The sequence below is a fragment of the Pygoscelis adeliae genome, unplaced genomic scaffold (assembly GCF_000699105.1).
Source record: "Pygoscelis adeliae isolate BGI_AS28 unplaced genomic scaffold, ASM69910v1 Scaffold66, whole genome shotgun sequence".
Lineage (NCBI taxonomy): Eukaryota > Metazoa > Chordata > Aves > Sphenisciformes > Spheniscidae > Pygoscelis > Pygoscelis adeliae.
The window spans coordinates 8,874,460-8,890,779 of NW_008825167.1; the positions used below are offsets into that span (position 1 = coordinate 8,874,460).

The window sequence follows — 16,320 nt, forward strand, 5'->3', positions numbered from 1 at the left end:
TTTCTTGGGCCCCTCTTCCCTCCAGGGCTTTGTCCCATGGCACTCCACCAAGCAGATCCCTGAAGAGGCCAAAGTCCGCTCTCCTGAAGTCCAGGGGAGTGAGCTTGCTGTGCTTTGCAATGGTTGCAGTTGTTTCACTAGGAAGATAGGAGCTGAAGTACATGGTTGAAGCCTAAATAGCCTTCTGAGCTTCATCTTACAATCTGAAGCAGTAGTTCCATGAAGATTATTTCCATCCTCGGCTTCTTTGGTTGTTTGCTTCTACTCCCACACTGCCTTTTTCTTCGTGCTGAGACAAACATTCGTGTAGCTGTGTAGGGGATTCAGCTAGGGAACTGGAACTGCCTGAAAACTAATCTGACAAAAAAAAAACCCAAATTTGGCTGTCTTCAACCAGATCATTTGTCAGGTCTGGTTCACTGCAAGGCCACAGAAGAGGCTGTTCCAGTACAGGGAAAGGGACAGTACAGGGATGTGAATAAGAAAGCAAGTGTAGAAATCAGTCTTCTCAAATAAACAAGCTTATGCTTGGTTAATGTTTTTATTGTCCAGCAGCCTCTGGACAGAGTCACAAACAATTGCGATAGTAATGAAGCAGCTATAAAATAAAAATAAATGTTAAAAATGCCTGTACCTGTACTTACATTATCTGAATACAGCACCATCAATCCTTCAATCCCTGTGAACAGTGCCACTTTCACAGTTAAAGCAAATATTTTGCAAGACACATCTTGCATATTTGCAATTTAAGTCAAAACAGTGATTTTGCAGTGGAATCATTGATATTTCCCTGTTTTGCCCTCTCCGCTTAGCTTCTGCAGTCAAGGTTAGACACTATATGGGTACATACAGTGCTGTGCACGTTGAGAAGATGTAGTCACATTGCTAAAGAGTGCTGCCTTATCCCCTCATTTTTCTATTCACAAGTACCTCAAAACTGTGTAGCCATAGCCAGTTCATTGCAATTCCTGTCACACTGATAGGCGTTTGATGGTGCTAATGGGGAAAGGTAGGTTCAGATCCGGTCAAACATTTGTTTTATCACCCACAGAAATAGAGCCTCGCATCTGCAGTGAACTTCAAAAGTCTTTTTTCTTCGTTAGCAGAGCTCTGTCAGCTCTCGACAGTTGCAGAGTCTGCACATCCAGAACTCCTTGCAAGACTGGCACTTAGACTTTAAGAACTTTAGGGTGCGTGGGTCATTGTGCGTCCATGAAGTCCATTAAGATAGGATTAGGAGGCCTATAAAGTGCTATATTGTTTTATCATTGCTATTGAGCATTACTGTTACAGAGCTGCATTCTTAGATTAGAGCCTTGATTGTAGAAACTAGAGCTAAAATATTGCCTTGCAGTTTTCCCCAGCTTCTCTGTAATTCTTCTCAACGCTAACCTTTCTGTGAGTTTCAGTCTGGAATATGTGGCTGTTTTCTTTCCTTCTGCAAGTTTTTCACCAAACCTCTGAAGTGTTATTCTTCCCAAGGTTTACTGTATCCCATAAACAGCCGTGAGATCACTTGACTCACAGCCTTCCAATACCATTCACCTGCTTTCTGTTTCTGGCTGGAAGGATTGAGGGAACTGTCACTGCGCCATCTCTAACATAGTCAATAACAAAAGCTGGCAGGAAAGGCATTTTAGTGAGTCTGAAATTCACCAAAGCGTGTTTGAGCTATTTGTTCTATAGGTAACAGCTTATTAATTTAGTACTGGCAAAAGGAGCTCGTAGCTTTTCCAGCTGCTCCTTTTTTATCAGCATTACTGCACACCAGATGCATTACTATTGCATGATTTAAAGTCAGTAAGATTAACTTTGCTTGAAATGTTCCCTAAACTACTGGCCAAAGAACCCAAACAAGAATGCTACTATTGGAATAGCACTTCACTCTGCTCAGCTAATTTATGTAGAAATCTATACGATACAGTATTTTTTACCTGTGGGCTACATGATGCAAAATTGCACATTGCTATAGAGCCCCATGACATATATTTAAAGTGACAGCTATCTGTCTTTCTTGCTGAGAAGTCTTAATCTCAGTCACACTATTTGCTATGCAGAAGAGGCCCTAAGTAGGGTAGCTTTCAAACCTATGGTCTTGTCATCACCATGTGAAATTTAGCCGTTTTCCAAACTTGCTGGTACATGATATCCCTGTGACTGTGTATACAGTTCCATTATTGTAAGATACTTCTTAATTATTTAAGGAGATTTTTCCCCCTAAATGCATTGGCAGGTGTGGTCCATGTCTATTCACTATGCTTTCTATTCACTGTGCTTTCTAGGCTAATAACCATTACAAATGTGATCATTGACTTCATTAAATCTTACTACTTATTTTTAATATGTTCCGATATCAAGTTCAAATTGGCCAGTATGTCTAACAATTTCAAATAGCAAAGTTCTTGGAGAAGGAGCGTAACAGAAGTTGGCAATGATCTCACAAGGTTGCCTAACTCCCAGGTCCTGTAAGGTTCTGCTTTTATTTTCAACGCTGGTGCTCATAGGCAATATATCTTATTTCTTTACACGTAGGAATTTTCTGTGTGATTTTTAATTGCTAGTTCTGTCTCTCTCTTTTGCTTCTCGAAGTTTTTGCCATCTTATATGCGTTTGTTTTCATAGCAGCTTATAGAAAAAGAAGGAAATAATGTATCTGTAATGGACAATATCAAGGGAAAAATCTAAACTTTCAAAAACTGTTATTTGAGCTAATCTTGATTTTAAGAAAATAGATTGTTATATAATGATTGGAAATGTATTCTGGTTCACTAGCTGTGAAAAAAGTTATTATAAGAAGGGTATACATGTGGTTTTTAATCAAAATACTTCTAGGTAATCTTTTATGTGGTACAGAATTAGCTACATTATATTTATGTTGGACAGATTATAATAAAACTTTCTACAAGACTTTTCTCTCTTTCCAACAAAAGACTTCCTCTAGATTTAACTATTTGGGATTGTATCACAACAGGTGAAAGTGGGTAAAACTGTTTAGGTCATTTTGGGAGCTGTTTTGTTTGGCACACATCTGCCACATGTTCAATATTAGTAGGCTTGAATTTCCTAAAAGTAGGTTATTAGTATATAGATTTATATATTAGTAGCTTTGAATTTGCTTTTTAAGAAGTCTAGAGTTTCAAGCATTTATCAATATAAATAATTTTCTACAACTGCACAGCTTTGCTGAATGAACTAAACTAATCACTACAGTGTAAAACACAAAAGGACAATTTGCCATCTTGTTCATTGTCATTACTACCATGAATCTCACGGTTCGTCACACACAGGACTAAACATGCTGCAAGTATATATTTGCAAAGAGAGGGCCCAAGAGCTGGAGCCCTTCGAAATTTCTTCCTAACTTGTGCCCCGAAGATTGTATCGTCTCTCTGTTAGGTCAGCTCTTCCTTTAGTCTGGCTTATGATTCCAGTTTTTATCACCCATTCAATAGCTTTTAAAAATAATATTTCATTGCTTTCTTCCATGCATCTTTTCCTACTTGGGAGGGATCCTTTATAAAGATCCATGAAGCTCCCTTACTTTCATCGCTCTGATTCCTCCTTAAAATTCTCATTTGCTCTAATGGCTTATAAAAAACCGCCAATGCTTAGCTGCCAATGTGCTGTGACTGGCAGGTATCATATCAAGAAAGTATTCTTCAGTAGTTAGTGTCTGCCTCACTTTGTTTGAACACATTTGTAACTTCTTGCCTTATGCTTGGATTGTAAGCTCCTAGGAGGAAGCACCTTCTTGTAGTTCTATGGATGTACAGTAACTAGGAAAAGAGAGTGCTATACTAAGGACCTAAACCTTGCCACACACCCTCTCCTGTAATTAAAGTAATGAGTAATCATAATTAAAAAGCTCAAGTTGTCTAACATGCATGCTATTGCTTAAAAACATTGGAGTTCCTGTACAGTTTTAGTTGTGGTGGATTTTATTTGGGATATAGGGAGCAGAGAATGTGAATTTAACCAAAAGATCTTTTCTGAATGAGATTTTTTTATTTTCAGTGATATGAAAAAAATATTAACAAAGATGGAAATCAGATTTTTGGAAATTCTGAATTTGCTTCTGTTACAAAGTAGTGTTGTCTCACTGCAACTGACACTTAACAAAGCACTTTTTAGCATCATTAAGGCCAGTAAGCAGCTGATTCTTAGTTAGGATAGCATGCTTTTCTCTGTGACTAAGTCCGAAAATACTGTGTATCTCTAAGGCTAAATAAATTCAGTATGCAGATACGTTTCCTTGGAAACAACTCGTAATTTTAAAGCACATGCAGCATGCAGCCCTTATGTAATTTATTAATGTGAAAGACCTGGTTTTCGTGAGCCTTATTAAATAGATCAGCCTGTATTGGCAGGAAAAAGGAATTTGCTTTGATTACAAATACAGCTTTTCAAATGCTATTAGATACTGAGATATTTGTGAGTGGAGCTGATATTACTGATATTGTGCCAAGTGGTATTGCCCATATGGGTGAAACAGTTCATACACTTTCTTCCTGAAGAACATGAATACTCAGGACATTCTACCTATTCTAACAACTTCCTTCTTTATTGCTGCTAGGGTGCCACTATTTAGAAAAGGTTATCTTGCTCTTCCTTTTTAAGATGCCACATTCCAGGAAACAGAAATCCTAGTTTGAGTTTAAACAAAGGAAAATTCTCCATTCAGTTCCTTCTCAGGGCACTATTTCAGCTATGTCCTCATTTGTATTGCAATAACATGAATAATCCTCACAGTTCTATATTTTAGACTCATAAAAATATATAGTGTCTCTCTTCCAAAGCAGTCTCCTGACTGGACTGAACAACAAAAAATTCAGCAGAATTGTTTGTGGCAGGGAATTGTCAGGAGTCAGAATGGCCCAGGCAGGTTCTAAGCAGAAGGAAGTTCATCTTCGCAAGCTTTTCGATAGCTGAGATATCAAGCCAAGTAACTTACCTAAACTCATGCAGTCTGAGAATTCAGTTCAGGTTTCTGGGCTGTCGGTGAAAGTGTCTGTCAAACTGCCTCTGTATAAGGTCTCTAATAAGTAACTTTGCCCGTCCCTCCCCTCAAACAGAATACGTTGCTCATCCTTCCATTAGTTGTTTACTTCTTTACTTAGGAAGCTGCTGAAATGGTCTCCTAGAGTCAGTAAGGTGTGTGTGGGGGGGTGTTTTTGTAAGCATCATCTTTTTTTTAAAAAAATGAACTGAAGAGTTATAACAAATAATTTCCCATCTTGAATCTCCTCTTCTGCCCTGAGTCTGAATGCCTTTGTTCTCCCAGGCATATTCTCCTAAAATTACCTACCTGGCTTGATGGGCACTGTTTTCAGTTCACTGATATGCCTGAGATCATTGTGCAATCGTGTCTGTTGTGACCTTTTTTCTGTAATGTCGATACCTCAGACTATGTCGAGGTAGATTTTACATTGCTTGTGTATTTGTTTAAACAGATTTGCAATGTTCCACAATGTCAGGATACCTAAAGAAAACATACTGAATATAGCTGGAGATGTCACAGCTGAGGGGAAGTACTCAAGTTCAGTCAAGGTATGAATCAAGGTTTTGTTTCATTAGCACAGTTCATTAAATATACAAAGGTATAGGTAGATTAAGAGATAGAGCATGGGCCTCTCATGTTGGGAAGTACTAGATACCTGGACTTACATAAGGCTGTTGACAATTTCACATGAGATAGTCAGAATGCTGCTTTTTTAATTGCCTTTCAGAGATGTCTCAACTCACCTTACTGATTTTACTGACTTCTTGCTCTTTGCGCAATCCCACTGATCCCAAAGTAGTTCAGAGAAACTACTTTGAGTCTTACCTGAATGCCTTATCTGAATGTGTCAAGAAACAAAATTGGCCAATCCTCTGGGCTTCTGATGATGCTACCAGAGTTTTATCTTTACGGAGAATGTAGATGAAATGTTAGCCTCACCATTCAGTCTGTGCCTTTTATTCATACAGGATGTTAAAGAGTGTTTTAGTGCAGCTCTGGGACCCTTGTCCACTGGCAGAATTCTGATCACGGCAGTTTCCACGACCAATTTAAAGCTTGCCTTATCAATAGCCATTCGCTTCTCAGCAGCTCGCCGTCAGTTTGGACCAACTGGTGATGAAGAAATACCGGTTCTTGAATACCAAACACAGGTAGATACTTTGGAATTCACATCTACAGACTTCTATATAATGAAACTCAGATTCAGAGCTACTGCAGATCAAAATAGCGACACTGAAGTTAGTAAAATTGAAGTTGTCTATGTCATCTGAAGTGTCATTCTAGTGCAGCTGTGGGGGTTCGTTCCAACTCAAGACCTTCTCCTGGCATGATCAGGCTTTTGACGTAAGTTCTTGGAATAGCAAAACCCAGAATATTCATGTTTCTCTGAAGTACCTAGAAACATTTGTCTTCTAAAATAGTAACCTTTTCAGAGAAAGACTGTCTTCTATGCACACGTGAAAGTACTGCAGATGTAGAAACTAGTATTTGTTTAAAAATGTCAGTGCCTCTTTTGCTGCTATGCTAATTTTCTCTTTTTTTAGCCTTTATGCTTTAAAAGTATAGAAATCAATGACATTCATTGTGTTGAAGTCTCAAGCTAGCACTAATTTTGAGAGGAATATAACCAATGTTTTTCTGCAGATTATGCAGATGAAAAACACCTTTTGCTCTGAAAAAATAGAGTAAGAGTATGTAAGGTAGCTGGGAAATAGAGAAAATTCAGATCTGCTGAATGAGAAAGGTTAATATATAAGAAGTGCTGAAAACAAACCTACCTAGTTTGTCCTTGCAAAGTGGGTGCTTTTTTCCAGGTTTGCACTTAGTCTTTCAACTTTGAAAGATTTCATGGGTTTCTACAAACTGGCGAAAGCTGCCTTCTTTCACCTCTTCTGAATAAGACGGGGTCTGCTTCCCACTATTCTTCGAGTCTCTCAGTTTTTCTCAGTTTTGGTTTGTTCTGTGGGCTCTGCTTGCTGAACCTCTCATTCCCTTCTTGCTCTACCACAAAAGCTCCCTCAAGTAGTTTCTTTTTTCCTTTATGGGCTCTGAGTTGCATGGAGCAGCAAAGATGCCTTTTTCTCTGCTTCCCAGCCCTGTTTTTTATTCACAGAATGCAACCAGCACTAACATACATTCAGCAATGAACGAGCAAGTGAAACAGTTACAACCTCTGTCATGTTGGTACTGAAGAAACACATGAATCATGACTGGCCCCAGCATGCCAGACATTGTATAAACACAGGGCAAAAAATATGTCGTCGGTCCCCAAAGCTTCAGTGAACTTTTGCACTGGTTAAAAAGAATGTTTATGACAAAGTCTTAAAGTGCATGAACTAGAATGACATAACTGTAATTTGTGTATAGAGTAGTTACACTTAATTATGTTTAGAGATGGTTATTGTTAAGTTCTCTTCTCCATAAAACAGTTTTCCAATTTGAACAAAGTAAAAACGAATGGGTTAGTTCAATACTATAAGATAATTACATATATATAACTATAAAAAAAATCAATTTGAGATCAAATCTATTTAATTTTTATTCTAGCAATGGCGTCTTCTTCCTTATCTGGCTGCTGCATATGCCTTAGATTATTTCTCCAAATCCCTGTTTGAGAACTTCATAGAATTTTATGCAGGCTTATTGACAAAGCAAAGGAGTCAGAGACAGGTGAGATATTTACACATTTCTTCTTCACTGAGTTCTTACTATAATAATCTGGAAATTGTTAACTGAAGGACCTGCTTAGAAGTCTTAGGCCATCTTACGATGAAGAATGCTAGAGCAATGTCTCAGAAATGTGGGACATACAAAGTAATGATTAAAGTTGCATTCAGAAAAGCATCCAAATTAGTTTTGATGGAGTGGTTAAAGTTTTATTGATTTCTGTGGGATTTAACGTTATGTTCCCTTGCAGAATTGTTTATCATAAATATATGATGATAATGCAAATTCAGCTTATAACCGTTGTAAATGATACTGCAGGAGGCATATATCAAAGATTTTCTGAAATGAGACTATTCTTAATTCCTGCACAGACTCTGTGAGTCTGGCTTGAGTTTGCCATTCATATTCATGCCTTAGGATAAATATTTTTGGAGAAAAAAGTTAAAGACTTTTGAGTCTTAATGCTGAATTTCTCATGCACAATCAGACCATTGGAAGCCACCCCTTTACCCCCTTTACAGAGGAAATAGTTTGACCTATCTGTCTCTGTGCAAGGACTGATTCTCAACCAAAATAACTGCAGTATGGTTATTTTATAGCATATATATTTTATTTATTTTTAAAATTTTTGACAATTGTTAGCGCCTACACACTGGCTGTGTATCGCTCAGATCTCACTTAAACACTCAGGCTTTTTTCATCTAAAATAAAGCTCATGAAAGATTTGTGTACTAATGGCTGTGTATTCTAATTTCTCCTCTTTGCACAAACCACAGAAGAATCTGTTTGATTATTTTAATCTGATATTTTATCTCTGGAGGTATCCAGTGCAGTCACTAATCTTCGGCAAAACAGTGGCTATCAGAAAAGAAATTGTGATAGAAAAAAACCTGATTGTTGACAATGTTAAGAATGTAATCCTTATGAACTCCTTTTGTTCTACAGGAGATCTTAAAAACCAACCAAACAAACAAAAAACCCAACCAGGGAGGTACTCTTAAACAAGCTTTGGTAGTATCAACCCGCTATCTCCAGAAACTAGAATTCCAAACACATTTTCAAGGGAGGGCCAACAGAGTTAGTGTAAATGCAGGCTACTGTGATTCTCTGGAATCTGGGGGGTACATTTAAATTTTCTTACTCTTTGCAAAATTGATGCTTGAAAGATCAGTGAAAACCATGTAAGGCAGTAAAGATTATAAATATCCTCTTGCTGACTGGGGAGAGAGGGATTGCTTGTGTCACAGAGGGGATAGCAGCTTTCTCTGGACATGCCACCTTCAACCACCTGCCTCTCCATCTTTGGGAGTAAAAGGTTGCAAGCAGTGAACTATCCCATGCAATGCCATGGCAGCTGGCACATCTGAGCTAAGATGTACCCATGTGTCAATTACCTGGCCCAAATTATTGCTGTCCCATATAAGAAAGTTAGTGCTGAAGGTCTTTCAGTTGTGGCAGGGTTCTTTTGTGGCAGCAAAAAATATGCTCTGCCCTTACATAGATCTCAGAAAATTTTATGTATGTATGCCAGTTACTCTTTTCTTCATTATAAAGCAGTACATGTAGCTATGGCTTTAACTGGTCACAAACTTACTTTGTCTAAAAGTTATTACTCACTTGTAACTTGTTTTTCACAAAGGCTGATATGGGACGTGAGATTCATGCCTTATGTGCTGCCAGCAAACCACTGTCTTCTTGGACTGCTCAGCAGGCAGCCCAGGAGTGCCGAGAGGCTTGTGGAGGACATGGTTATCTTGCCAGTAAGTTACAGACTACTCCATACACTGGTCAGAAAGAGAATGGTTATGTTGATGTGTTCTTTGACTGTTGTTGTGTCAATGGTGTCTGAATTTTAGCAATATGTTTAGAAGCAGTTTTTTCCTCATATCCATATTTTTAAAGTTCATTCCTTTGCAGATTGTTGTGGTTTAACCTGGCAGGCAGCTAAGCACCACACAGCTGTTCGCTCACTCCCCCCCGCAGTGGGGTGGGGGAGAGAATTGGGAAAAAAACGTAAAATTGGTGGGTTGAGATAAAGACAGTTTAATAGGACAGAAAAGGAAGGGAAAATAATTAATAATAATAATAATGATAATGATAATATAATAATAAAAGAATATACAAAGCAAGTGATGCATAATGCAATTGCACAAATGCACCTGCCGACTGATGCCCAGCCAGGTCCCGAGCAGTGGTCGACACCCCCTGGCCAACTCCCCCCAGTTTAGGTACTGAGCATGACGTCACATGGTATGGAATATCCCTTTGGCCAGTTGGGGTCAGCTGTCCTGGCTGTGCCCCCTCCCAGCTTCTCGCTGGCAGGGCATGAGAAGCTGAAAAGGCCTTGACTAGTGTAAGCACTACTTAAAACTAAACTAACTAAAACATCGGTGTGTTATCAACATTATTCTCATACTAAATCCAAAACACAGCACTGTACCAGCTACTAGGAAGGAAATTAACTCCATCCCAGCTGAAACCAGGACACTGATACCACAAAAAAACCCTAAACCCGTGCAACATCTGCACCAGCATTTGGACAGACTACATGTGATTCAGTCTCAATTCCAAAAATAAAGATGCAGACTTCATAGGTGAAAATTCCCCTTGTAAAATGAATGCCACACTTTTCTAAAATCTTTCCAGTATATTCATTTTCACAAGCTAAACAGTGAACTTTCAAGCTCATCTGTTGGTAACAATAGCTATACATACAGGAACAGACAACTCTTGCATTTTGCACAGAATAATTATTTAATCCCTCTTAGCTTCCATTAATACATTGCAATATATTAAATTGTGCACTTTTTCTATTAAGTGAATCGTCTGGGTGAAATCCGAAATGACAATGATCCAAACTGCACATATGAGGGAGATAACAACGTCCTGCTTCAGCAAACCAGCAACTACTTAATGAGCTGGATGAATTGCATAAGAGGTAAGTTTTCGGTGTGGAATCCTATGCTGGACCCAACAGTGCATAGCTAATGGAATTAGGAGGTAATTTCATACTGAAAGCAATTGACAATCACTTAATCATTTTGTAGAGCATAAATAATGTGCTACAGACTCCATCATATCATACATTCACAATAGACAGAAATTTGCTGCAAGAAATATTCTTTCTCCTAAGTCTTGCAGAAGCTAGCTAGATGTTTTGCCGTCCCTAACCAGGTTAAGTAGTATCTTACTCCCTGAGAAGTGCAGTTTAGTTCAATGGAACTAGTCCTAAAGTCGTCGTAAGTCTGGGTACCCTCTGCTCATTGTACTTAAAATAGTTCATATCGCCTGACTTGGTAGCAATATCCATCAGTACGTTTTGTAGTTCTCTAGATTTTGTTTCAATTTTCTAGCAGTGAGTTTCACCAGCATCTTACAGAACTGGAAAACTCAGCAATAGGAGTTGAATCTTATGGGGCTTATAGGCAGTGATGTCAGGTTTTTCAGCACTTGTCCACCAGTCCTCATTTGGCTGGACTAGGCCATAATAAAAAAAATATTACGGCCTAATTGCATCTGGCCTATCAAGTGTATGCATGGCTTTGTAATAGGCTTTTAGTTCCCAAGAGCCTGATTTCTTTTCTCATAAATCATTTTTATTTTCTTTGGTATTTCAGATAAAGCTCCTTTGGAATCCCCTTTTGGAACAATAAACGTTTTGCAAGACTACCATCATATCCTTGGCTGGAAATTCACAGCCGTTAGTGTTGAAGAATGCATGGACTCCTCAGGTAGCCTTCTGCTGTTGTTAAAGTGATTCTAGAATCTCTAAATTCCTTTCCAGAGGAAAGGATCCAGAGATTTGAGATTCAACCTCTGCTACTTATTAGGTATTTGTCATATTTCTATTTGCTGACTTTCTTTGTATTATATGCATTTCAATTTACTAAGAACATAGTTTGCATTTCAAAATATGTCCTGTTATCCCCCGCCTCAATTCTGGAATGAAGGATAGCATCAGATATTTTTCTTCCATTTTTGTTCCTCTAAAATAGCATTTGTGATCTAGTTTTTTTGCCACTGTATTGTTGTTTTCAAGTGAAACTGTTGTAAGGGGCTTTGTTTGCCACTACCTTATATCACTAAAATACCTTATTTTAGAAAACCATACAAGTGATTTAGAAATACATTGAAAAGGCTTTAATTGTGTCTGCTTTTGACAGTTGCTTTTGGTCGCATAGAGAAAAATGAGTAATGGTGAAGGAAAATTCCCTGCAGTTTTCCTGGCTTACTGTGCTATAATCAAATCAAATATGACATTAGATGCCATTCCCACTTTTGTATCACTGTGAGCCCAGATTGGCCCTTGGAGGCAAAAAGTAACAAAGAAATGAGGAGATAATGAGATAGTGACAGGGCATTGAGCAAAAGTGGATCTGTGAAACTGAGAACATACGGGGGAAGAAACTCCAGTCAATATATAAGGGGCAATCGAGTTGATTCCTAGAATTCAGTAACCACTATCAGTGCTCAAATAATTGCAAAAAAGCTGAACTTTGCGTAGTGATGCATAGTACCAAGTGAGATAGTATCTTAATAGCTATGGGGTAAAATCTGAATAACTTCAAAATACAAAGGCTTATAAGAAAAAACTAGTTCAAATCAACTGTGTGCTTTCTTTGTGGTATGTCTCCAACTTGTGAAATCCAGCAGAGAACAAACTAATACCTAAGCACATGTTCTCTCCTCTCTTGTAATACCTACTGAACCAGACTAAAGTCTTAAAAATACCTGAATCTGTTTCTTGTCCCATTCTGTTAGAAACTGGACTGTTAATTTAGGTGCCTAAATTTAGGCACCATGTGAACACTCACAATTGCCCAAATAATATTCTACATTCAGTCTTAAGCTAAGACACAAGCAAGCAGGATTCATACAAGGACTTTATGCTGAAGTACTTTTTTAGTTAATAGTTCCAGGCCGCTCTAAAAATATAACACACTTAGGTACAAACCAGGTCATTCAAATGCAATTACATTCAGCCACCTTTGCAATGTTAGAAGTCATGTGCTTCCACAAAATGTGGACTGTCTTCTGTTCTTGTATTCTCGGAAGAGACTGAGTACCTTGCAGACCTAAGTCTTAATATGGGAAGAAAATAACAAGCTAAAAAAATCTGATCAAGTCAGAAGTCTAAATTGAGCTGTCGATATACCTTGTCTTTTAGCTTGGGGTCAGTTTGAACTAGTGTACGGTCAGGCATGGTATGTCTTCACTGTACAGTTGCAATCTATCTTACCCAGATGTTATTTATTGCATCTACAGTAATGGGCAAAGTGTCATGTTAATGGATTGATTAATTAACACTTTCACTTTTCATCTTGGGTAACAAAAACTGAGACTGCAGTAGAATCTGCATGTGACTTCTTGCATTGTAAATGTGAATGTTAGGAATTTTGGTTTTCTCTTTTTCACAGTTCCTTTAGCAGCATATAAATGGCTAGTTTGCTACCTGCTCCGAGAAAGTGACCTAAAGCTGAGCAAGGAGAAGCAGTCTGGGCGAAGTGATTTTGAGGCAAAAAACAACTGTCAGGTAATACTTAGCTTTCTTATTTACTTATTTGCATCCAAGTTTGTCAGATCCTGTTAGTTTTATTTTCTTGTGTCATGAAGTACAATTTCCTCAAGCATAAAGCAGCAAGTCAAATAACTAGTAAAATATAATACCTGTCCATGTGCATTGTATTGAACATGATAGCAGGAGGACAGTTACCATCAGCAGAAGTCTTCCAGGACATATTTCACTTCAGAAAAGTTGCAGAAAAGTGCTGGGTGTTGTCTGTAATTTTGATAGCACAACTTCTGAAGACTAAATCTACTACTATTAAATCTACTGCAGCATCTGATTATTACATCTCCATCTGCTCTTGTGGCCAAATACATACTGTAGGAAAGAATCTGGCTCTGGCAGGTAGGTAAACTAGATGACCTAATAGGTCTTTTCCATCTCTAATTTCTATAGTGCAAAGTGCTCATGAAAGATACCAGACTGACAGCATTGGAACCTGAAAAGGAAACATTGACAATCTACATATTGCAGATCCACTCTCACATCAGAGACTTTTAACAGCTAGGAATGGCTTAACTCCAAATTTCAGTGTATATCCCCAAGCTCCCCAAATTCTTCCGTTACCTCCATGAGAAAAACTGGCTCGCATCCAAGGAAAGAACACTTGTCATTTGTCACTGAGGAGAGAGATCTGTTCCCTGAAGATGGCCAGTGTCATTCACCTTATCTGCAAAGCTCATTAAAAAACATCAGAAAGGAATATTCAACTCTGCACCTAGAAAGAGCCAGCCTAGCTTCAACAGGGGATGGTCTGTGTGAAACCACTGATAGAGTGGAGGAAATCTTTCCTGTTTTTACCCTAGAAGCAACTTATTAGAGGAACTCTTCAGGGTCAAATTCAGAACGGGAATTGCCAGAAATTCAAATCTGATTGCCTGTCAGTTGGCCAGCTTTTGGGAGGCTGGTGCCAGGTCCAGTGTGTTAGAGAGAATGGTTTGCTCAGAAGTATGAAGGTTCTCTTCTCTTTTATGTTCAAATGTGCTAAAATTTAAAGATAACTAGGCACACAACTGCTTTTGAGATAGGCATTGATACACCTTAGGTCATTAGGTTTTCTTTTCTCCCTACAATTCATCTTCAGGACGGCGGGATTTTTTATTTTAAATGGCATGCCTGAAAAACATCTGAAAATTATTTACAAGCTGTGCTTTAAAGACATGTACATATTTGATTTAAAACTTTCTGGGCATGAAGAAACACTTTTCTGTCAGCCCAGTGGCTGACTAATATATAATATTTGTTCTTGCTATGGGAGATCTGGAAGAGATTCCTAGCCTATCCCTAGGTTATTTTGGTTTGGAGATAGCTTGATAGAAACAATACAGAAGTGCAAGCAAAGGTAAAGGAGGAAACAGAATTATAGGGGAGAAGAATACGGAATTAATTCTTAATGCTTCATTTGCGATGTTAAGACTTATTTCATTCTGACTAGGGAATTGATTTTCATGTCTAAAAAGTCCATCTAGTAAGGGGGAAGTCCTCCCTAAACCTGCAGAGAATAGATGTGTATTTTGCAGTTCATACTTATATCTGAGCTTGGACGTAAGTATGCCACTGAACAGCTACCAAGAGAGAGTCAGTAATCTTTGGAATATGCCTTTTTTAAATGCCACAGTGGATTTAAATGCAAGGACGATATAAGTATTTAAAAGAAAAAAGAAAAACTAATCAACTAATTCTAAATGAAAAAAAAACCCTGAACAAATGGGCTAAAAACAAAGACCAATTTACAGCATTGCAACAAATCAGCCACAAGAGCAGTGGTTTCATATTCCCCTTCTGTTCACCAACTAGTATGTTTTCAGTCAGCAGTCTATTTCATGGTAGGACATATGCCATGATACAGCAAATGTGAAGTATATAAAAGTAGACAAGTGTTCCTATGTGAGTACAACCACTTAAGGTTTTATATGCCGTATTAACAGTAACTGGTGACTTGCCTTTCTGATCAGATAGTTGGCAAGCATTAGTTGGATAGTTCTTTCAAAACATATTGCAATCTTTTGCAATCCATAAACAGAATCCACTCATGCTAACATGATCAGATTTTTTATTTATTATTTGAAGGGACTGTAGTAAGTTTTCAATAGGCTACTGAACCACTTTGAAGATTTTATCCTCTTTATAAAATTCTGCATAATATTAAATAAATGTAAACCTACCTTTATCTTCTTGGAGTTATATGGATTTATTAATGATCCTAAAGTCAGCAAACCTGATTTTGCATGGTCTTCTCTCTGATGTAGCTGCTTGATCCCATACAGTCTGGGTGCAACTGCCAGATTACACTGGTAACAGGCATACAATCTGCGCTTCCTTTGCATTGGTATAAGAGAGTACCCAAACTGGAACACAGTGGAAAATTAGGATCTTATTTCTAAGAGGCATTTCATGAGGCATTTCATGACTAACCTTTGCAAAGACATTGTAGAAAGAGTTTTCTTCTAGAGTTTCTTCTTAGACTTTCTTTAATCTCAAGCTAAATCAGCAGATCTAAATCAACAAATCTCCACTAACTTCACCAGAGCAATGCCATTTAGTACCAGCTGAGGATTGGTTCCCTGTATTTTGTAACTCAGTGTCCTTCTTTTCTGTTTCCTAAGGTGTACTACTGTCGATCATTAGCCATTGCTTTTATTGAACAAACAGTCTTACAAAGATATCATGACTACATTCATGATCCCAACATACCATCTACTCTGCAACCAGCGCTTAAGAATCTCAGTGCTCTGTATGGACTCTGGTCTTTGAGTAAACATCTGGCTGTGCTCTACCAAGGTTAGACCAGTTCCCTGAATACACTATGCATGTCACTTTATAAAAGTCCTAACTTGGCAGGGGGAGGGAATCCTAATTAGGATTTAGATTAGAGCATTTTCTTATTGCCTGTGTAATATAAAATAATCATTCTGGACAAAATTTTCAGGAGCAGGAATCTGGACCGACAAATAAACCCGAAAGACTCTCTTAGCTCAGAGATGATGGAAGGCTCACAAGTTTTGCTGTGGTCCAGTGCTTGGGGGAGAGGATGGGGGATAGGCAGCAAGATGCTGTAGTGTAGCTTGTTAATGCAAAAGGCTCCAAA

General features: G+C 38.2%; 1 protein-coding gene across 1 annotated transcript in view; it reads left to right on the forward strand.

Moving 5' to 3' along the window:
- The window catches only part of ACOX3 (acyl-CoA oxidase 3, pristanoyl), a 35,927-nt gene that overhangs the window by 13,696 nt on the left and 5,911 nt on the right, over nucleotides 1–16,320 (forward strand). Inside the window, exons 7-14 of the mRNA XM_009328822.1 lie at nucleotides 5,451–5,547; nucleotides 5,968–6,150; nucleotides 7,547–7,669; nucleotides 9,306–9,426; nucleotides 10,485–10,604; nucleotides 11,284–11,397; nucleotides 13,084–13,199; nucleotides 15,839–16,013. Coding sequence (XP_009327097.1) covers nucleotides 5,451–5,547; nucleotides 5,968–6,150; nucleotides 7,547–7,669; nucleotides 9,306–9,426; nucleotides 10,485–10,604; nucleotides 11,284–11,397; nucleotides 13,084–13,199; nucleotides 15,839–16,013 — 1,049 coding nt within the window. The remainder of the gene's footprint in view (nucleotides 1–5,450; nucleotides 5,548–5,967; nucleotides 6,151–7,546; nucleotides 7,670–9,305; nucleotides 9,427–10,484; nucleotides 10,605–11,283; nucleotides 11,398–13,083; nucleotides 13,200–15,838; nucleotides 16,014–16,320) is intronic.